Source organism: Toxotes jaculatrix, chromosome 2, assembly GCF_017976425.1.
Source record: "Toxotes jaculatrix isolate fToxJac2 chromosome 2, fToxJac2.pri, whole genome shotgun sequence".
Classification (NCBI taxonomy): domain Eukaryota; kingdom Metazoa; phylum Chordata; class Actinopteri; family Toxotidae; genus Toxotes; species Toxotes jaculatrix.
The window spans coordinates 28,676,940-28,699,963 of NC_054395.1; the positions used below are offsets into that span (position 1 = coordinate 28,676,940).

Below are 23,024 nucleotides of genomic sequence, written 5' to 3' on the forward strand. Positions count from 1 at the left end.
GTTCACCACCTGAGGACATGATAATATGATGCTGAATGACATCTACATGTTTTCCAGTAACTTACAGACACCATCACATCTGAGTTTACATTTGGACCAGCATTAAAAACAATTCCCATCTCAGTTTCTTTTCAGTCAGTTTAAAGGATTCGTAACCTGAACCAACTCATGACAACAATGTCTGAAATGAGCTGAAGTGAGTGTTGACATCTGATCTGATGTCAGTGGTTGTTTCAGGGAGAATAAAGGAGGTGTGAAGGTTTTGAAAAGGTGAGTGTCTCACTTTGAAATGAAACGCTTTTACCTTGGCCTTGTGAGGGGTCCTCATGTCCAGGGCTTTGACAGGGTGGCAGACGGCCACGTATCTGTCCATACTCATCACTGTCAGGGTGAAGGTGCTGGTGAACATGTTGTAGTAGTCGATCGACACCACCGCCTTGCACAGAGCGTTCCCGAATGGCCAGAAGCCCAGGAACACGTCAGTGCCCTGGAAACATCCAGAAATCAAAGGGTGAACACAGAACTACAGCTGGAGGCAGAACAGAGAGCTCCATCACCGCTGAAAAATGACTTTGGACACTTAATTATTCACTGAAGTGGAAACAAATCAGTGCAGTGGAGCACAGAACCGTTAACACCTCACAACCAACCAGTGACTAATAAAGATATATTACCAGACAATCCACAAGACACTGGTGTTGCATGATGAAGTACAAAGCAATAAATCACTCAAAAGATGATAATGTCTTCATATAAATCACATGTTTATGTTAGTGTGCACGATTTAAATCAGTGATGGAGTGAAGTGCAACGCCATTTCCACAACAAATCATACAAATATGGTTATTACAGGGTGCACACAATAAAAGCTACGACTTTGGTTCGATCCACGTCAACTGCTCTGGTACTTAATGCTTCCCTCCACCACCAGTCGGACTGTGCAAAGCTGGAGCTTCACCTGTTGCTGTACTGCACTGTTGCCGGTAAAGCAGTAAAACATTTGGCTTTAAAATGACCACATCTGTAAAGGTAGTTAAGCATCGTTGCCATGGTCACAAAAAAAATCAACATTTACTCGCTGTTAGAAACAGGAAATGGACAGATGTGTTAGACACTGTGTTAGAGTCAGTTAGGCAGGTTCTTCCATCCACCCTGACCTCCACCCTACACAGACTTTGCCGCCTTGTAATAACATCACCTGACTTCTTTCTTTACTTCCATTATAATCCCATTATCATCACTTTAACTTAAATGACTGACGCTGTCATTCTTCCTGGGAGGTCAGTCTGGACATGAAAACCATTCTGTTGTAGGTGGCTGATAAAGTCCTACCTGGAAAGGTAAAGTAGCCAGGAACAAAGAGTCAGCCAGGGCCAGGTTAAAGATGTAGATGTTAGTGGCCGTTTTCATCTTGGTGTATCTGAGGAGAGAAGAAGCAAAGAGAGACACACGAGTTCAGTGAAATGAGAAAACCTGAGACAGGAAATTCATTTCACTGTAGGTCACACACACGGTTAACACCTTAAACAAGTGTCTGCAGCCAGTTCAGGATTTAATCTGGTCTGCATAATAACAAACAGAGACACTGTGTGTGGCTGCAGGTGCATCATACTATTAAAATGCACGGAGTGTCTTTGTGAGGAGCTGCTGCTAAAATTGCTGCTCATAATGAGATTTGGTGGACGCTTTTATCCACAGCACCTTGCAGAGGCAGGAGTGAGGACATTGTTAACATCGGTGGTGACAGTGGGAATCAAACCACACAGACTGGCAATGCTAAGAGTGGAGCCTGTGGTCCTCATCTCACTGTGTCTTTGTTTCAAGTCTGTATTGTATGTTATGTACGTTTATAATATTCCAATAATTCAGTATTTAATACTTTCATGCAAATTTTCAATACAAAATCTAATGAGCCTTCAATGGTGCCTGAGAACAAACACAGAACCAAACAGACTGCGTATCCCCTCTGTTTCCTATCTTCTAAAATATATTTATATTCTTTTGTTTGATTTGTTTTCATCAGCTTCACAGACTCTTCCTCTTCTTCCTGTTCTCTTTTATTTGCATTGTTACCTGCTAACAATAACAGGACGTGCTCTTTTTCTCTGGTAAAGGCAACAACATTCGCTGCTCATCTGAACACTAAACTTGTGGAGCAATGAAAAAGCTTTTCTTAGAGCCCTGTCAGTGATCGTTAAAATCCAAAGAGTTCGTCCTCTGGGGAGCAGGAATGTTCCCAGCAAATTTCATGGCCTAAAAGATTATCAGATATCATCTGTGCTGGGTTGACATTTTGAACTGATTTTGACACTGCAGAGAAAGCTGGAGGTGTTATGTGCCCCCTCTTGCTGAGTCCTTTCCCCTGAGGTGACGTGGTCGTGGTCAGCCCATATCTGGGATCAGCAGCAGCCTGACGTGACCTTGTGGTTTGCTGCTTTGTTTGGTTCTCCTGTTTCTGAGGCTTGGTTCTCAGTTCTCTGTTAAACTGGAGGAAGCACTCCGGGTCTAAGGGCGTGCTTTATTTATTTAATTAATTTATTTTTTGTTTGTTTGTTGTGGTCGATACTTTATACTTTGATGTTTTTGGGTCAGAACCACTTATCACAAATAAATAAACGTGTTTACTTTCAGGCTCTGTTTGATACATATATTATTGACCGCTTTGGTTGATGGCAGGCTGTCTGAGGTCATAACAATCGAATAAATAAATAAATAAGTAAATACAAATAAAATCAACAATCAAGTTCATCAAGACATGAATTAGTCTCTAATTATCTGAGTGTGTGTCGGGTGTGTCCTCTGTGTCCTCTGCTGGTTTTTGCCTCCTTGGCTTGAGAAGAATCTCATGGCTTTTCTGCTTCAGCTGCACTGGATAAAACTTTACAAAAAAAAAAAACGCATTGCAGTCAAATGTTTCTGTCTCCCCCCTCTCCCCCTCTCCCCCTTCATTCAGTTTGGCCTCGAGCTCTTTTACACTCTCCCTTTTTTTTTCCTCAACACATCCCCTTCTTTCTTTCTCCCCCCCATGTCCTCTTTTCCCCCATCTCCAATTTTAGATGACATTCACAGTACTCAACACACCCCTCTCTCTCTCTCTCTCTTTTTTTTTAGGTCTCTCACTCATCCATTCCTTTGCATCTCAACATCTGTGTCTTTCAGTCTTTTATCCTTTCACCCTCTCATTACCTTCCTCTGCTTTTTAGTTCTGTCTTTCCTCCTCTTCACTTGTTATCCGTCTCCACACCCTCAGCTCTGTCTGACTTCTCTCATCCTTCCTGCCTCAGTCTACGTTACATCTGCAGGTTTTACGAAGCAGAATTTAAGATGTTTTCAACACTTTTAGGACATTTTACAGGAATTTCTTCTGAACTGTGAAACCAAAAACATGTTTTTCATAATATTTAATGAGATAATTACTAATCTGTATTTTTTTTGTGAGTAAACATGCGAGTCAGATTTACTGTAAAATCAATCCAAAGGATCACGTGGAAGCTTTAATAGGCAGAGTACAGTAGGTCATTTATCTGAGTGAATATTTAATCACCTTCAGAGTGTTATGTTCCTTCTGTTGTCTGAGTTCTATTTTGCAGTTGCAAGCAGAGACGGTCTTTGATGCTGCTTTCAATAAACCTTTACTAACTGGGGCTTGACTCCATTCCACTCTTCCCTCTCACTACAACTCTTCTCTTCAACCTACTTCCCTCTTTCCCTCCCTCCACCTCATTGCATTTCTTCTTTATTCCCTTCTCTATCTCAGCTGTAGCTTTCTTCATTTCCTCCAGACCTTCTTCCCTCTTTCTCTGCCTTCCTGTCCTCCTCCACCTCTCTCTCTCTCTCCCCCCCCCCCTCTCTTACAGTCCTCCCCTCCCTCTCTCTGCATACTGCAGTCTTGTAGGCAGGCCGGGAGTCTTCAGAGAGAATATTTCATGCCTGTGCAGCTATCCTCCCCTCTTTACATCAGACAACAAGTCGACCCAGCCAAACCCTCTGTCTGTCTTTCTCTGTCCTCCAGAACATCTTGTCTTCTCTCCGTATGTCTCTCTGGGTCTCTCTTGTCTTCTGGCCTTCTGTCTCTCTGGCCCAAAAACAATCTCTCGTTTGCTCTCTATCTCTATTCAGAACGTCTCCCGATATTCAGCCCTGCTCCCTCTTCTCATTTTCTCTTTGGCCCTTCCTTTCTTTCTCTCTCTCTGTCATTCAGTGAAAGTATAATTGCATTATAATTATAAGTTCAAGGCCCCTGGCAGCAGCAGCAGCAGAGAGAAGAGAAAAATAAAGAGGACAGCAAGAGAAAAGAAAGGACAGAGAGGCAAGCCCGGAGCAAAGAGCAGATACAGGCGCTAACTTACAGTGTGTAGATTCATTTTAACAGAGACATTCCCATAGCAGAGATGTATAAGAAGTGTACTGCATATGCATATTTGCCTTTTCTGATTTAGTTTCAAAGACGGCAACTTTCAGGCAGAGACAGAGCCGAAATAGCACGCAAGGAGTTGTTGCTTTGCTGATACAGGAACATCTTGCTTACTTTACATACATAATGAAAAAGCACAAGAAGTAAGAAACACAAGCGTTCAGATATAAAGAGAAACAAATGACTCATTCGTGCACGGGATGATGAAGGTGTTTCTACAGACAGGCCACATCACAAAGACGAGGAAAAACACAGATGCAGAGAGGAAGAAGCAAAGTGATGTACGGTGTCGAGTAAATGACACTTTGATCAGAATATGTCTCATGTCTCATCTTTATTTTTAAAATAAACTGGTCAGATCAGGACAATCTGCCAGAAAAAAAAACAGATGGAAAAAAGTACTTTCAAATCTTGTGTTTCTCTAGAAAATGAAATATTTGTGATTTATTATTCAGGAAAAAAAAGATCTTTGGTCATAAATCAGTAACTCCAGCTGTCAAGACCACAAAGATAAGCTAATTCATCAGGGCTGTGAAGTTTTCGCTTGATCAAATGTGATCAACAGTGACGTTTTCTTGGCAACACGAGCAAACAGCCATCAGCGGAGCGTGAAACTGCACGACTCAGCAAACTCCACTGGATGAGGAAGACCATGAGGTGAGAGTGAAGGCCCTGGAAGAAACTAGTAAGTGGACCTAGAGTTAATTATTAGTTTTTTCTTATAGTAACTAGTTAAATCTGGAACGAGGCCTGTCTCTTACATTGGAATTACATTAGAAAGAACCAACTCCATCAATGTACAGATGTGCATGTAAGTATTGTTTAAAAAAAACAAAAAAGTAAACCTATTTTTTTAAAAACACATATTTAAACCAATTTCAATCTATTTTCTTTCATCAATCAACCATCAATTAATTCACTAATCACTTCAGCGCTGTCAAATTCATCCTCAGCAGGGATTCACCACTGTACCAACACGGAATCAAAGCTTTCCTCTGGATCAAACTGCAGGCTCAGCACACAGTCCTAATGTTTCCTCTCCCTTAGTGCATATTACTCACATTCCTGAAATGCAGCTGAAACCCACTGATCCTTCAGACTCAGTACTGTTAGCATTCACTGTCTGTCTGCACTCAGGAAATTCTCCACAATCTCCAAAATAAGCATGAAATATTTAGCCATTACATTAAAGAGGGTTTACTGCTTCATGCCTCACTCGCTCCGTTCTCTCCCTCGTGCCAGCCGATTCCTCCGCTCTCTCGCTCTCTCATTCTCTTTTGACTTCTTCTGTCTTCTTCAATCTCTTGTTCAATAAACACTTAGGCTGATATAATCCTCCGAACAAAATTCAATCTGCAAGCTAATACCAGCATATGACTGCAGTTCCCATCCCCATAGCAAAGCGCAAAATTCAGAAGACTCTCCAAAACCAATAAACTGTGGTGAAGCTCAGACAACTCAAAAACTGCTTGAAGTTTTGGGAAAAATCACTGGATTGTGACTGGACCTGGAGTCAGATTTTCTACATGTCAGTCCACCACCCTCAATTTTCCATCAGTGTAATGAGGAAACATCTTTGCTATCATTACATATTATAATATAATTAATGATTTAATGGTTTTGTTTTGTAAAATCAAATCACTGATCAGGGAAAACTGTGGTCTTGGTTTAATAAAGGTAAAATTCAAACCAGACTTGAAGCACAAACAAGGGTATGCTTACTTTTTCAGTATTTAACTACGACTGCCGTCTGTCCGTCACCATTATAAAGTGTTTAGAGGCCTGAGGGCTGAGTTGTTCTTGAAAAACCATGTGGATATTGAAAAGTGTTTATAGCTGTTTCCTGTAGTTATACTGGAAGGTAACATAAAATAAAATAAAATAGGCACATGGTATTGTTTACCACTCGCAGGTGAACAGGAATTGTGCAAAACGAATATTCAACAAATGAAGAAGCTGATCCACCTATTTTGATTTTCTGAGACCAGCGACGACGTCAAGGTGTGATCACACCTGGAAATGTTCTTCTCTGTCGTTTCTGAACAGGAGCGACAAAGACAACTTTTCTGAACTACACACATCACACACACTACACACACACTGCTCCATCACCTGAAAACCGAGGAAACAGCTCGATACGAGCATTAGTCCAGACTTCATCAGATCCGTGTTGTTCTGGCTCATTTCCTACACTTCTGTGAAACTTTACTGTTGCACCTATAACAAGGGTGACCAGAAATCACATTTTTCAGGCAAATCGTGTTCTTCTGTTGTGTCACTTGAGACAAACAACACGATCCAGCCGAACAAACTGAACCAAAGAGGGGAACGCTCTGCTCAGACAAGCTGTTTCCATTATGACTGACGCAAATCTTATTATCCTGCAGCTCTCAGTCAAAATCACATCTATAACTCTACTCACAAACAGTAACAAAGATATGAAAATAACAAAAGCTCTGTCAAATCACTCTGACATTCTCACATGTACCTCTTTCTTTCTTACTGCTTAGATCACTGTATTAATATTTCATGTCAGCCACAGCTCGCTGTTTACTTTCTCTCTGCATGTTTCTCGCCTGCTGTTCATCTTTATTTTTTCCTCTTCATCTTCCACCTTTATTTGCATGGGACTGTGATCTAGTAATTAATAAACACCATTAATGGATTACCCCTCTGAACCTCTCAGGAAACACATTTGCTGTCGATAATGAAATATGCTGAATTTGCTGGTGCAGGGTGTATAATTGAGGGCTACAGGGTCAATGTTTTGCAATTCATCCTCCAGTGATTCCATTTTTCATGAGGGAGATTAAAATCGCACATCTACGAGGAGAAGGATCACAAGCCGAGTGGCGAAAACGAATTATGGTTAAAATGAGTCAGTGTTATAATATTACTTCAGTCATTACTGAGAACACGCTTAAGTTGCACACACACATGCACACACACACACATGCACACACGCACGAGCAGACTTGATCTGAATTCCAGATCAGTCGGTGACTTGTGAATATCTGGATAACAACAGCACTGCTGAACATAATAACGTTTGTTTTCTTATATCCGACTGATGATTGACGTGGTTCATGTATTATCTCACTCTGAGCAGAACAACAGCAGCAGTTTCACCCACAGAGACATTCATGGAAGCATGTTGCTGCTGAAAAACAATGTAGAGCACAGTGTCTTTCTCCAGATTAGCCAGTATACTGGAGCTAAAGTAAACATGATAAACACTTAGCATCATATGTTAGCACTGTAATTGTGAGTATGTTAGCATATCAATGTTTAGCTCAAAGGTCAAAGCACAGCTGTGCTTTAGCACAACCTCAGAGAGAGCTAACGAGGCTGTGGACTCCGTTTTGCTGAATCAGACAAACTTTCGCACACTTCTGATGTTAAGCAAATATCTATGGAGTTGGGTATTAGCAACCATACAATTATCATCTTATGATCTGTTTGTCTCTGGTTAGTCGACAGTGAGATGATTGCTCAGTTAAGATTGTGTTGCTCAGTCTAGGTTACAAAACCACTGTTAATTTAAACAAAGTCTGATTTTGGAACAGTGTAATGTGATGTAACACTGAGCCATAACATTATGTCTTTGCAGGTGACGTCTTTTTGATTTCATTTCTGTCTTCACCTCCCTCAGTCACACTCTGCTCCTTCCGTTCTTCGTCTCTTTCCGTGCGTGTCTCTGGAGGACTTTTCCTTCTCTTGTGTTTCTTCTCTCCATTAATGGAGAGAGGAGGAAGGAGGATGAAAGGAGTCTATCTGATGACTCTTTCATCCTCCGAGCTGTTCGGTTTCAAATATTAATAATCACTTTGAATTATTCACACGCTGCCGGTCTGCACTGTGTCGGCTTGAATGAGCTGTCACACGCTGGCAGAAGTGTAAGTGTGTGTGTGCGTGCGTACCAAGCTCTATTAAAACTAATAAGTATCATCTGATGGGACAGAACACGTGGATAGCCTAGTAAACTTACTACAAAGTATGAAATTACAAAAAAGTAATTATTCATGACATTTTAATGGAAATAAATGCTTCACTTGTGTTTTTAAATTACACCCAAAACCCAGTTTATCAAATATTCTCTAATTGCTGATCTAAACACTGCAACTCTTTGTGTTTTCTCTTTAGCTCAACATGAGCAGATCCTTTCTGCAGCTTACAACCAGAGCAGTTCCACAGCTGCCACATCTCCTGCGGCGAATTCAGACACCTCTACCTGCTTTATACCCACAAGGCAACACCGCTCATTCCTCATTTAAGATTCAGTTGGTGCTCTGATAGTGTACTTTACTTATTGTTGCCTCCTCATGGTTGGAATTTAATAACAAAGGGGAAGCAGAAAGACTCTGGCAGTCATTTTCTTTCATCAACAGGCCATCGCTCTCCCACATTTTTTTTTTTTTATCTTAGGATCTGAAAGTAGGCTAAAATAAATAATTTGTCATTTTGGAAAATTTATTTTCCAGCTATTACTAACTACCAAGAGTGAGATTAAAACATTGATACTACTCATATCTGTGCATTATATAAAGCCTCTGAGCCTGGAGCTGATTAGTTTAGCTTAACATTAACAGAAACACTCGGCCTGGCTCTTCCCTTCTTTCTTTCAACGCTCTGCAACTTTCTGCAAGAAAGCCAATAAACGTGTTTGCCAAACAGTTGAGCTTTACTTTAATAATACAACAAGGGGAAAACTGCACATTTACACACACACACACACACACACACACACACACACACACACACACAAATTCAAAACAGTATGTCCACAAAAGCCCAAGAGGGAAGACAAACAATGAAACTATTCTGCAAACAAGATGAACGTTTTTTGGAGGCATCGTATCATTTCTGTTATTCAGAGAAGGGTCACTGAATGAATATATTTTACATTAAATACAGATAAAGAGCAGTCAGGCCATAACCGACCACAATGTGGAACAATAGACACATCTCCTGAATAATTCAAAAGATGTTCATGAAGCTGAAGAAGACCTTGTCCTATTTGCATCACAGCCACATGACTCCTGTGCGCACAGAGAAGAGCAGAGAAGAGCTACAAATGAGAAGCTTGAAATTCCTTTAAAACGGAGGTGGGTGAGTGTTAGCGATATTGTTCCAGACACAAAAGACACAAAAATCTCCTGCTTACAACTGATTAAAAAAAAAAAGTTCGGTGTGTTTAGCCCCAAAGGCACAAGAATATTGTCTCACCCATCGGGCTGTGTGTCTCTGAATAAGATAAAATCTCTCCTCAGGCTTCTCTCCTCTTCTCCCACTGCACAAAATGTTTCCAGGGTCAAAGAGGTGTTTTGTGCCGTCTGGCCTGAGAGCTCCTCAGAGGTCTGCGACCCTTTGCCGCTGAGCTGCTTATTGATCTAAACACAAGAGTTTATCGTGACCTTCACAGCCTCAGTCAGTGTCTGAGTGGCAGTTATTTGAAGTAAAACTCATTTTACACTTTCAGGCTTTTCACGTGAATAAAAACATCACTTCTTTTGTTTCTGGTGCAGCTGTAAGTTCCAGCATCAAAGCAGACCATATGAAGCAGATCTGACCTTTCACACAGAATGACACTAAGATGAGTTAAATGTGATCAGAGAGGAGGAGAGAGAAGCTTTTAGAATGATGACAACACAAAGGGCTGTAAATGTTAAGAACGGTTAAGGTTAGAGAACAATTGCGGTTATGTCGAAAGAAACCAACATTTACTGTTGGTAAGAAACTGGAGATGAGCAGGGGTCTCAAAAATGATGCACTTTGTTTACTAATACATCTAATACATCTTCTTTTTTAGGTGCTCCGTACTGTAAGCAGCAGATTGTGGCCTTAGAACAGAAAATGGTGCATTCAAGAGGGAATAAGCAAACAACGTAGTTTGTCCCTTAATCTGAGGGACAAGTTGGAAGTATATCTCAGTTTTCCAAGGTTTGCGGTGCTTTCTCTGATGTTCGTACAATCCTGTGCAAAAGGTTTACACAGTCTATATGTTTAGATTCTTATCCATCATGCAATTCCAGATTCTATCTGCAGCAACGACCACAAGCGTAAAGCCGGAATCAAGAACTATCTTCAGTGACAAGAAGAACAAGGAGTCCTGCATCAGAAGGCATCGTCCCCATGGAGTCCGTCTGGAATTACATGAAGAGACAAAAGACACTGAGACAGCCTGAAGCCACCGAAGAACTGTGGCGCGTTCTCTGAGATGATTGGAACAACCAACCTTATGTGCCTTTATACTTCAAACCCCATACATTTAAGGTGCCACTGTCTCCCCAGACAGCATCATTAGAGAGCAGAACCCTTCCATTGTGCCCAATCTGCTGGATAAACATCAGCTTTTACAAAAGATCCTTTGCTTTCTATTTTGTCTCTTTGTGTCTTATCCACTGCCCCCCCCTGTGCTTTAATGGCACAGTTTCTTAAAGACCTATTTATCTGCATCCTGCTACGGTATAAGCCCTTTCATATCCCTGTGTGACTTCAGAGGAGAGAGCTCTTCAAGGTAAGCCTTTCTCGATGAAAATCGCACAATCCAATTCACGGCCGCCAGCTGCTGCAGAGGTATCAGCCCAGTGTTGTTATCACGGCCCTCCTCTGGTGACATCAGCCCTGTTTTTCAAAATCTTTAAGTGTCTCTGAAAGCAATCCAATGGCTGTGCTATTATCTCTGCTTAGTGGAAAAGGGATTCAAGTGAACAGCAAGAGGGATTCTGGGAATATGTATGCTGATGTCAGAGAGCTGGCATCATTAGGATTGCAGCGTTGCTTTTAACATAAATACTTTGGGACTTTGCTTGTAAATGCCCACAGGGCTGCCCTTTGCTCTTTGAGAGCCAAAAGCAGTCTTGTACAAACTGTCACCAAAATCCATGTGCTATAACATTTACGTCGTGTCGGGACATCCCGTTCATTTCCTGGTAGCTATCGTTTCATCTGTTGTGACTAAAAACAAAGCAAGCAGGCATTTTGCTGAATACTTAAGTTCTCCAAGAAGTCGTTGTTTTCTCTAACTCGAGAAGAAGCAGACATTAAGCAGATCATCACACTAAATGAAAAGAGTATCATACACTTTACAGACTGAAGGCCATAAAACACGCACAGCAGTAACCTGTTTTAAATTCCCCTCCTATCTGTATTACAGGCACATACTTGTAAAGATGGGAACAAACTGTTAAACCCTGGAAATAAAAGCCACAAATATTCCTGTAAGTCTGCAGAGTATGCCAGAAAAGTGCCAGAGGAAGAAACAGTGAAATAAGAACTGAAATCAAAGGCGAGGAATGACCCGAGGAAAAAAACGATTTTTTTTCATCTTCAACACGACAGCAAGTGGTACTGAAGTGATACTGAACAGGAGGATGTCAGACAGATGACGCTTCAGGCCTTCAAAGCTTTTCACTCCTGACATAATACTTACAAGTGCTGATCCAGGTGGGTCGTGTAGAACCTTAAAAGCACTTTAGAAATCCAAACAAAGACTCACGAGCCACAACAGCTTGAAGACAGTTACTTTCTTTCCCACAAAAACCATTAATTCTCATCACAAAGTCACATTTGTTTACTGCGCTTTGTATCCTCACTGAACTCTGATGCATATATTTGATTAATCAGTGGCAAATACTGCAATTTATTAATCAATAGGAGAGTTAAAGTAAAGTGTTTTCTATTTTTTAGTTTAAAAATGTTAAATAAATGCAGGATGTTTCTTCATTATCTCTGGTTAACATCAAAATAAAATAAAATAAAATAAAATAAAAATCTTTATATTTATAGTTGAACCTTAAATAAATAAAAGAATAAATAAATAGAAGCTTTAGCCTGGACCAATCTAATTCAGAGTATTTTAATAATTTCCATAATGACATTCTCCCCCATTTTCCCAGTTAACCTTGAAAACTCAGCTAAAGATGCTGATGTCCATTAAACTTCCACTCTTTATTCCAATGAGCCTAATTGGCTATAAACCATTCAGATGCCTTTTTAATGGCTAATAAGGTAAAGTTGCTCAGTGAGTGTAGAGCTCCCTCAGTTCAATCTCATTCATCCCACTCACTGCAGTCCCACAGGTTACACTGCTAATGAAGAGTTAGACTGACACACACACACACACACACACACACACACACACACACACACACACACACACACACACACACACACACACACTTCAAACGCATGCTTTTTACTCAGATACAGAATCAAAAATCCACTTCATTAAGCCAATCAAAATTCAGTCCAGGGAAAAAGAGGCTCGAGTATCTGTGATGAGCACACGAGTGAACACTACAAACACACAAACACACATAAGCCTCACTCAGAGTGCATTTAAGTGAGCTCAGCCCATCTGATGCTCACACGCCAACAGTGACATCAAACCCCATGAACTACTGACACCAGGAGGGATCGGGGATTATCACAGATTGAATTCAGTGTGACACTTTTGCTGCATGGGATATTTTGTGTTATTCAAACTAAACCGATGGCCTAACCCATCGTAACTGTGGGCAAATCTTACATAGGATTTAATCTTAAGCCTGAACCTGAAAAGGTTTTTGTCAGTTGGCTGATCAGTTAATGGACAAATGATTTCAGTATTAACTCATTAGCCAGGTTTTGTTTTGACAAAAGAAAAAGCAAATGAACGCACCTTTACATCCACTGCTGTTATGTTAATGTTGAAATGAAGAAGATTGAGGAAAAACAGCTGGTCGCAGAAACTGTGTAGTGGAATATGAAACTGTGTCAGAAGAAGAGGCCACAACAAGATGATGAAATTAAAAGAAAACCAGTCAGAGCTGAGACAAACAAAAACAAAACATGGCAGAAATATCGCATTTATGTTTGTGTTGTGTATTAATCAGAGGAGCATTGCAGTCGCCTCATCACTGCACATTGATCTGATGTTTTCTAATCCTTACCTGTGAAGATAAGATGAAACCCTACACTCCAAAGCTCCTGCAGTTCCACTGATTACCCTGACTAAACCTAATTGCTTCTCTTTTCATGACTGATGTAAAGTCAGCCGCAATTTACCGCTACATTCAAATGCTTAAACGAAGCAAATCTGCAGGTTTGAAATGGAATTCAAGTTTTTGGAACAAGTTTTATGTTTTTGACCCAAGTTCAACACACTCAACTGTTCAGTGAAAATGCTGTGGCTGGAAAACTTCTTTTTTTTTTTCCTTTTTTTGTAAGTAATGATTAAACAGTTTTCTGTGTCAGCAACATAAAAAGAAAACAACACATGACAAAAGTGATGAGTCTCTTGAGCAAATTCAAGCTGACAGCATCTGAAGGCACCCTTGTACTTTGTTCTCATCATATGAACATAAAAAGAAGTAAATCACAGACACTGTTCTCACCACTTCTCACAGTTATGCAGTGTCCTTTCCTCACATTCTCCTCTGTTAGCTAAAACTACCCTTCCTGCTCTAATAAGAGCCTTTCTTTACAGGAAGCTCCAGGCGTTTGTCAACCAGGAACGTCTCTTCGTTTTACTGCTGTCTCCTTGTTTTGAACAGAAAGGCCATGCTGTCACTGTCATGCTTGGAAAAAGGGAAAGAAAAGTATGGAGACATAACTCTCCACAATCAGTTATTCTACACTGTAAGTAACAACGGCGCTGTTTTTCTCTTCTTGAAACACAGTTTGAAATAATATTAAGGTAAAAGGCTCAGAAGTTCAGGAAATGGATCTCTCTTTAATCAAACAGACGTATACATGATATACGAACTAACAGAATTTCTATCAACTTTCAAGTTATAATTACAAATTGGAAACTCGGGATACATCCGACTTTGTGGTTACTAACAAAAAAGTGCCTGAAAACAAGCCAGAGACTGTTGTTCAGTGTAACTGAGCCCAAATTGAATGGATATGATGTTATACTGTCAGTGCACGGTATTTTATTTCTCACTGAACCAACTCTATGAATTATACTTGCATTGAGATGAGATATCAGTACTAAAAGAGAGTCGACCACAGAGGAAGGTCAGCGTAGCTTCACCTTGTTCCTGGGTTTAATACCCCACTGACACGCTGATTAACTGACCGACCACAACTGCAGCTCCCTGACACATAAATGTGAAAAATAAATGTCACATCAAATAATAAAGGGGAGGAAGGTGTTTTCATACATTTGTGCATTTCTTTAGGTGCATGTTCCACTCATGTGATTGTGTTTGTATGACCTCAGAGCAGCAGCAAAGCTTGTTCTTTGAATGTGCTTTTTAAGCCTCACAAAAGTGGCCCATTCAAAAAAAAAAAAGAAATCCAAAAATCAATCTCCTGTAATCATCCATGGGGTAATTTCAGGTCAAACATCCCTCCTCAACACTAACTTTCTATGTATTTCTGTCTTTAACACACACGTCAAATATCAACACCCAACCAGTTAAAAATAATAAATTGTCAGTGGGAGAGATATCTTTTGTTCAAGTGCATTTTTGAAAAACAGCTGCCGAAAGTAATTTCCCCTGATGCTGTCAGCTAATGCCTTGAAAGAAAATGGAAGGAGAGGGAGAGGGGGAAGACATATTGTGTCTCATAAAATGTCCTTTCGACTTCAGCAAAACTCAGACAGTTTTACAACAACCTCAAAAAGCAGTAAACACTTCATGTTCACTCTTAAGGACTGTTAGTACCACACTTTATGATTGGAAAGTTACAGAAGCATCAGTATGAATCAGGCCATATAGAAAACAGCATCACTGGATACTGAGAACTCACTGCTGTGCACAGCAACCTTTGTAAAGATACAGTAATAAAATAAAATGAACATTATGATAAAGGCACATTTAGCTATTCAGAGCTAACTGAAGAAAAAACAATTGTCCATATTTTTTATATGTTTTTTTTTTTTTTCAAATGAGTTGTTTGGGGTTTCACAACTGACTTTTCTTGATTCCAGCATCTAGTGGCCATTAGAAGAACTGCAGCTTAAGAAACTTCTGCACTGGCTTCTTTCGTGCTCACTGTGACAGGTGGTTCTTACATCCATCATGCTACCGTTCCTATTTTTCCTGGTCATTTTTTTTTTTTGTGAACAAAAATAATTTATATCTAACATTTTGTTCCCACATATTTTAGGATTCTCAAAGTGGCATTACTACACATCTGAGTGGATTTCAGCCTAAGAAAAACAACACAATCTGCTAATAAATGGTGTTTGTTTGGCTGCAGCTCTACATTTTACACTCAGACACTATTATCTCCTCTTTTTCAGTGTCTGAGCTTTGTTCATTCAACCAACATTTGGAGTCCTTAAACGACTTTAAGAGTACACTCCAGCTGCTTAAAACCCTGATTATGTGTATAATCAAAGATGTTCAAGGACCGTGTCTTTTATCTCAAGTTGATCATTTTTAGAAATGAACGTTGCTGAGAGGGAGACACAGCTGCACGTAGAAAGATTTTTTTTTATCTTATCGGTTTAATACACCAAGGATGGCTGTAGAGAGAGGAGATTTTTCTCATTTTCACTGGCTGAGATGTGGAAGATTACCCCTTCTGGCTACACTGAAAGTTTGATGTCGGGCAAGGACACAGATGGGACATTTTCCCTCCAAGCGGAGGACTGGACTGACCAGTGTTAGATCTTGTCCCTTTGGTGTAAAACCACCACAGTCCGTCCAAGCTTGAAAACACTGGTGCTGTCACTTTACAACTGTCCCAGACTTTGAAGGCCTTTCACGAAGTTCCTCTTGCTCCTATTTGGGATCATTGCAGTGTCTGTGTTCTTTCAATTAAAAGAGGGTGGGGCAAAGGGTGGTGGGGTGGGGGGGGGGGGGGGGGGGGGGGGGGGGGGTGTTTAGTTTTGTTTTGCCCTAACCACTCGTGAATGACATATTCATCCTATCCTATCCTGCATAGGATCATCAGCCTCAGCTGTAGCTTTGAAGGAGCACTTCAGGAAGATATTTCACCAGTGTTAAATCAACTAACCATCTGTTACTGTCCAATCTGCAAATGTGAAGGTGACAATTAGATTCAGTCTCACACTTGTTGAACTCCAGGATGATCACAGCTGTGACTTTGTCACTGTTGTCGTCTTTTCCTCTTAGTGTCATCCTGTCTTATCTGGGACATTTCTGTCTCTTGCAACACCCTTTCTGTTTCTGTCCTCTTTCTGTCCCCCACAAAACTAGACAAACACTCAGTTCCCTCTCTTCTTATCTTTGTTTGCCAGCAAATCATTTTCTGTGTGGTAAAACTTTATTGCAAGAGGACGCCACAGAGATTAATAGGAAACTGTGTGAGACAGAAAAATGCAGAAAGTGAAACTGAAGAGTCAGTCACATTCAGCAGATATGATCAACATGTTTTTCAGTGCTTTAAGATGTTAAAAAAGAAGAAAAAAGAAAAACATTTGGCTCCAAGAGCCATAAAAGCACCATCAGTACATGTTTAATACTCCTGATACAAAGCAACCGCCGCCTGCAAAGTACACTGAAGGCGAAGGAATGCACTGGAGGCGTCAGATGTGCTTTTTCAAAGACAGTGGCTGCTTTCAGAGGACTGACGCACAATAAAAGCATCAAAACATCTTCATTGTTTCTCGGCTGAACTTAATTTTTGGGCCTCTACAAAAGGCCCAAGCCTTTTCATGATAAACTTTCTCCACGGTGTTTGCAGGTCATCTCAATCGAGTTGCTCAGACGTAAAGACATAATGTGAGCTCAATATACTTTTTAATGGCCTTATCTCTCAAATATTAGAGGCAAGCTGTGGAGCAGAAAAGTGAGTGAGGCCCACTGGTAACAATATAAACCAAATCCTCTGCTCCTGTTCTCTGATCTCCCCTTCTTCACCTTAGACTTGATGGGAAAACATTTTTTTTTTTAAATGCAAAGGAACAAACCATCCTGGAAAATTGGAAAAACATAATTTATGGAGACGGTATCAGCATTACGCCAGCAGCCTTGATTTATTCCAAGCACAGACCATATCTCACTGTTTTCTAATGAGGCCTGCTGCTAATTTATGACCACGCACAATGACAATATTTTGATTAAGGATGCATTTAGATGCTCACAATCAAAAGCAGGAAAAAGGCAATCAATAAATGTGTCCTCTACTGTCGGGTCACTGGAGTTTGCTGCCTCCAAATGTGAGCAACTTCTTTCAAGGGCCTCTTCAGAGTAAAACATCCTCTCAGCTGCAGCAACCCTGTACACCCATCAAAAAAAATCATTCATGATGTTTCCTATCACAGTGGTGGGGTAGGAGCTTAAGATAGATAGGTAGAAGTTGTGGTTTGGTTAAGTATATTATTGACTTTGATCTGAAAGACACTCCGTCTTAAACCTTTAAGAATCCAGCTCATGTTCGTTTGTCTCAGCTTCCAATGAAAAGCTTCTATAAACTGTTAAAACAGAATCAAATGTGCTCAACATTCAAATTAAATCACAAAAATGTCTTGGCTAACACATCAGTTCAGTGCATGTTACTGAATGCATATTATGACTTAAATACATTCATCTGAACTAACAGTCTGACTTTGCCTCAATCGCCTCACTTGCTGTATTTCTGTTTAATATTTCAAAGCCACTGAAGGAGAGTAGGTGTTTTCCTCAGTGTATAAATATCTGCACACGGAATTGGATGAAGCTGCTTTTGTAAAGGTTGTTGATCTGCAATCAGCCGAGTAATTCAGCAAAAAATTAGCCGCAGAGGTTTTCAAATCATTTGCTAAAAGGACTTTGGCATCTTTTAATCTTTAAATTCATCACTGGCTCAGATAAATGGCTTCTTGTAAATTGTTGTTTCATAACATGCCATTTCGTTGCTGTTTTTATCCAGCATGCGTGCAGAGTTAATGCCGGTCTCCACAGAGCTACACAGTAAATGAAACTACAAACCTTGGCAGTGTTAACCGCCTCGAGTACAGTTACTGTGTATTTGCTTTTATTCATTTAGTTTTACTATGATCCACTGAGGCTAATCTGAGCAACTTCAATTCAGAGAATTTTAAAGTTCAAAGCAGGTCAAAGAACAAGGCTGTACTTATGCTTTTCATTGACTCTCCACTCAAATGTTTTACACCTCTACATCCCTCAATATTTTTAGTTTTTCATCTTTTTTACCCACAGATCACAACCTTGAACCTGTCAATTCAATAGTTTGAGAAGTGGAAATGGTTAGATTTTAAAATCATCAAGAACATGAAATATATCATAAACTTTCACTTTTGTCAGGTTTGATGCTGCACACAAACTTTCAATTCAACTAAATTTCATTTAAATAGACCCTGACCCCAGAGTCTGACCCCAGAGTCTGACCCCAGAGCAAGCACTTTGGGAAGAATAAAATTAATCCCATTCTTGTCTGCGTTCGGAAGGCGGCAGTTCTCAATACCAACCCCAGAGCTATCCGCATACAGATACCACAGATAAATTGAGTGAACTGACACAGGTCTAACGCATTCTTTTCCGATCTGAAACTAAACATAGAACCAAACCATAACACTAAAATGAAGGGTTTACCATGGAAAACTGGAGTCCCTATATGAGAACAGGCTTCTGCCCACAGTATGACCATCTCTTGCTCACTATGGCTGCACAATGTGGATTCAGTGAATCTATTCTTACAATTTTTTCAATGTTGAAATATAACATTACTTATATACTGTAGATATATAAGATGCATATTTAAAATGTGTAAATAAGATAATTTGCTTGAAATCATTAATTTAAACGACAGAATATTTTAAAAATGAACACGACGTGATCAAATATTCATGAAAAGATTCCACTGAAACTCAGTGAATGGTAATATTGAATCATCGCCCAACCTTGGCACTGGTTAACTCAGTGAATGAACATTCACACTGGTATAGACCCAATGGACCTGATTATAATTTCAGCCCAATAGACTCTAAAAGAGAGAGAACATCAACACTGGCATCAGTCTGATGCGCAGCCAGTTAACAAGCAGCTGCTGTCCACAAGTACAACAATACACGTCCTTCTTCATGCGCTTTCTCTTCAGCTCCCACTCACCATCTCGCTTTAAAAAAAACTTTTTTTCCCTTGTGATGTTCATGACGCACCATGTGGCTGAGGACGACAGTTCGCTTTGATCTACTCAACTATTAGACACACTGACACACAAAGACCTGCGGCAATAGAGCTTATAATAATTTGAACCCTCACTCACTAGAAACCAAAGACCTCTACACAGATACATGAAAACTTTCTCTCTCTGTCTGGTTCGCACACACATGCACATTCCGTCAGGCATGCAGAACACGCAATGCTGCCCTCATTATCTTGAAAAGAGAGTCACGAACCGAGATCTGAGGATATTACTGAGAGAGGGCGAGCGTACCCCGGGATGAGATGTTCATTAGAGCCTCACCTGACATTCTGTCACAGCTTCTGCCACCGTCAGCAGCTGCACATTCACACACTTAGAGTCATGCAACACCTCCCTCCTGCACAGCGGTGCAGTAATGCATACAGCGGCAGCCCTCCGCAGTCTGTAAATAATGAATGCTTTTTCTATAAATCTGGGCACAGGGTATGGAAGCACGTGGGGTCGGTCGGCACCCCGTCACCTGACAGCCTTTTCATTGCCGCTGCCAGCCAGCCAGCCAGCCTCGCCCAAAGCTCTGCCAAAAGCGTCAGAGTGCCGGCCTCATGACTGCTGTCTCCCGGCAAATACTGTGCATTATCGGGAAACCTTTCAACTCCTGTGGACATTACAGGCGAGGCTTTTGTCAGCCACAAGCAGGTAAAGGGCCTGGTGTTCTCATCAAGGTAGTTGATGAAGACCTGGCAGCTGCAGGGGAACAGACCAGTGACCTTTGTGTTACAGGATACGATCTGTAGCCATTAAAGCACCTGGCCACCTCACCTCGTCTCTCAGCAATATTCATTTTTCTTTCCATCTCTCTCTCTCTCCTCCTGCGCTCTCTCAGCTCTAGCCTCTTTATCAATGTTTCATCTTGCATCATGGAGCTTTGTGTCATTTGTCAGTTGCTGCCAATAGCACACACCATATAGGTAGAAGTAGTTAATGTACAGCAGCCTGTCTTTGTCAATCAGGGAAGCACAACTTGTGTTTTTCTTGAGGGCTGACACGTGCTGACATCTGTAAAACAGGACAGTGGTGCATCCTGATGCTCTGGTGCGTCAGCCCAAGACAACAAATGCTGCCGGTCGACTGTGCGTGTCAGCAAGCGTGAGGAGAATGTGCCAATACTGAGGAGTGGCATCAAAAATAAAATGTCTTCCAGATTTACATCTCAGAGTATGGAGACATTTTTACTGGTCAGAGAAGGAAAATCACAGATGGAATTAATAACATTAATGATGGCTGCATTCCATTTCGGTGAGCCACCTCCAGGGTGCTGGTTTTTGAGCATGCTCACTCACTGGCCTGGCTCTCTGGGGCACATAATGGAATGCAGCCATTCTTAATGTAATTTTTCTGCTTTGGAAAGTCAAAATGTTTGCCGTGAAAATTATTGTTTGCTGTCTTTGAATTAGCTGAAATGATTTATATCAATTTCATCTTTCAACAAAAATAACAGGTGAAAAATTGTCTTATTTTACATGATGTATCTTATTATACAGAGCTTATTTTTTATTTTTATTCCTTTTCCATCTCTCTATTCTTTTCTGCATATTTTATGGAGATTCTCAACTTTAATCTTTTCCACCTCTTGCTTGCTAGCTCCTTCTGTTTTCATCTGAATTCATTACTCATGTCTTGTTGTTTTATGAGCCCTCACACATTCTCTCACCTTTTATTCTTCCAGACGATTGGGAATCTCTTTTCACAGACCAGAGTTCTCTGTCATTATGTTTATTGTAAAGCACCTTACATAAGCCTCCGTTCAGCAATTAAGAAAATATTTAGTCCTTAATGTACCCGTATGTTTGAATTGCCACCCACTCTTGCATTTTGTGGAGTGGCTCAGAGGTGCTCGTGAATGGCTGTTTCCACAGTTGGAATAACATTCGAAGCGGAGCCCCCTGTGGTCGGGACTGATTGTTTCCATCAGTGCTCTTACGTCACTGTGTTAAAACCATTAAGATTATTGAAATTTAACATATTCACAATTCAGTTTTTCCAAACATATCTGGGTTTATCATCCATTACCGACAGAAGACTGGCTACCCTGGAATGCTAATATTTGCTTGCAGCTAGCTTTTATGTTAGCCAACATTGCAATACTTCACTTGTCCCTCGTGATCATGATATAATAGTTTTTACTTTATGACTTGCTTACTTCCTCTTTCCTAACTGTGTGCTATGCACTTGTGACAAAGCAATTTCCCTGCGGGAATCAATAAAGTTTTTCTGATTCTGATTTATTCATTATGGCATCAGGTAAGGTTGAGTGCAGCAGATGTGAAACTGCCACACTTGGTTTCATGCTCCTAATTTGACCCGACGGGGGTTGATTTATCAAGTCAGATAAAGTCAAACACGTCAGTAATAATTTGTGATAATTTAATACAGGACCTCACTGAAGTTTTAGATTGGCTAAATGACACTTTATGTTGATTAATGTATTTTAGGATGTTGTTTTGAAAGACTGTAAAATATGGGAGGAGGGAATGGAAATTTATACAAATGAGACCTGAAACTGATTGTCATCACCAACTGAGCACCACAGCAGAAGGTTTTGCGTCAGTGATTGAAAATCTGGGAGAAGTAGAATTGTTTTTGAGCAGCATTATTTGACTGCCTCTTCCTTCCACTTACACCCCAACATGTGAATATCTGAATTATATTAACTATTTTCTTTGAATAATATTTCAAGTTCAGCAGCTCAGAACTTACACTTGCCTCTCTCTTCTAATCCTTCATGTGAGTTTAGCCTGGTATGAGTTGATAATTAGCGACTGTGCATTCAAATTCACTCAGCTGCAGCTATTAACGTTTACATCCACAGTAAATGCTCTGCTAAATTAAAAAGATACTGCGATAGTGGCTGTGAGAGTCATTTGCAGTAGGTTGATAAATTTACCCTTTAGTGAGCGTTATCATATCATTTTACTGTGACCCTGATCTCCTACATCATACACACAACATGGTTGTGTTTTAAACCTTTATTGGCTCTTTTGTTGTGTATGTGTTTGAACTGGCTGGACATGGACAGAGGGCTGTGCAATGGACAAAAGAAGACAATTTTTAAAAAACAGCAGTTGATTCTACTGGGATATTGTTGTTTGTTTTTGTGCAACAGGCTGACCGACTGTCTTTGTGCAGATACTTCAAGAAGTCAGTCTTGCGTTCAATCCAAACTGTATTATCCCTGAATATCTCCTGTTGGACTCCACATTCCCTGTAAGTTGTCTTCATACCTATCATCACACTATTGTTCTGAGGGCACGGGTGTAATCATGTGTGAAATTAGTTTGGATAGGGCTTGATGGTGCTCCATGTCTCAATGGATAAATATAAAGCCCATCTAATTACGATCTGGAGCAGGAGAAGGAGAGACCAGTGACCTGTGGCCCATTTATCTGCCACTAATCAGGATCATCTGAGAGGAGAAAATTGTCAAAACTGTCTTTAAAACAGTTGAAAACAGAAGCCTTGCTTATTCTCTACAGTCTGAAGAACAACTTCCAGGGTTAAC

General features: G+C 40.4%; 1 protein-coding gene across 2 annotated transcripts in view; it reads right to left on the bottom strand.

Moving 5' to 3' along the window:
• oprl1 (opiate receptor-like 1) overlaps nt 1–23,024 on the bottom strand; it is a 65,905-nt gene that overhangs the window by 18,467 nt on the left and 24,414 nt on the right. Inside the window, exons 1-4 of one of the 2 annotated variants that reach the window (XM_041054723.1) lie at nt 7,060–7,078; nt 1,333–1,427; nt 305–487; nt 1–9 (exon numbers count right to left, since the gene is read on the bottom strand). The exon at nt 1–9 is cut by the window's left edge and continues 82 nt beyond it. In XM_041054723.1, coding sequence (XP_040910657.1) covers nt 1–9; nt 305–487; nt 1,333–1,427; nt 7,060–7,072 — 300 coding nt within the window. In that variant the 5' untranslated portion in view covers nt 7,073–7,078. Of the gene's footprint in view, nt 10–304; nt 488–1,332; nt 1,428–7,059; nt 7,079–23,024 lie in introns of those variants that run through there. The other variant, XM_041054715.1, reaches the window with a different exon arrangement.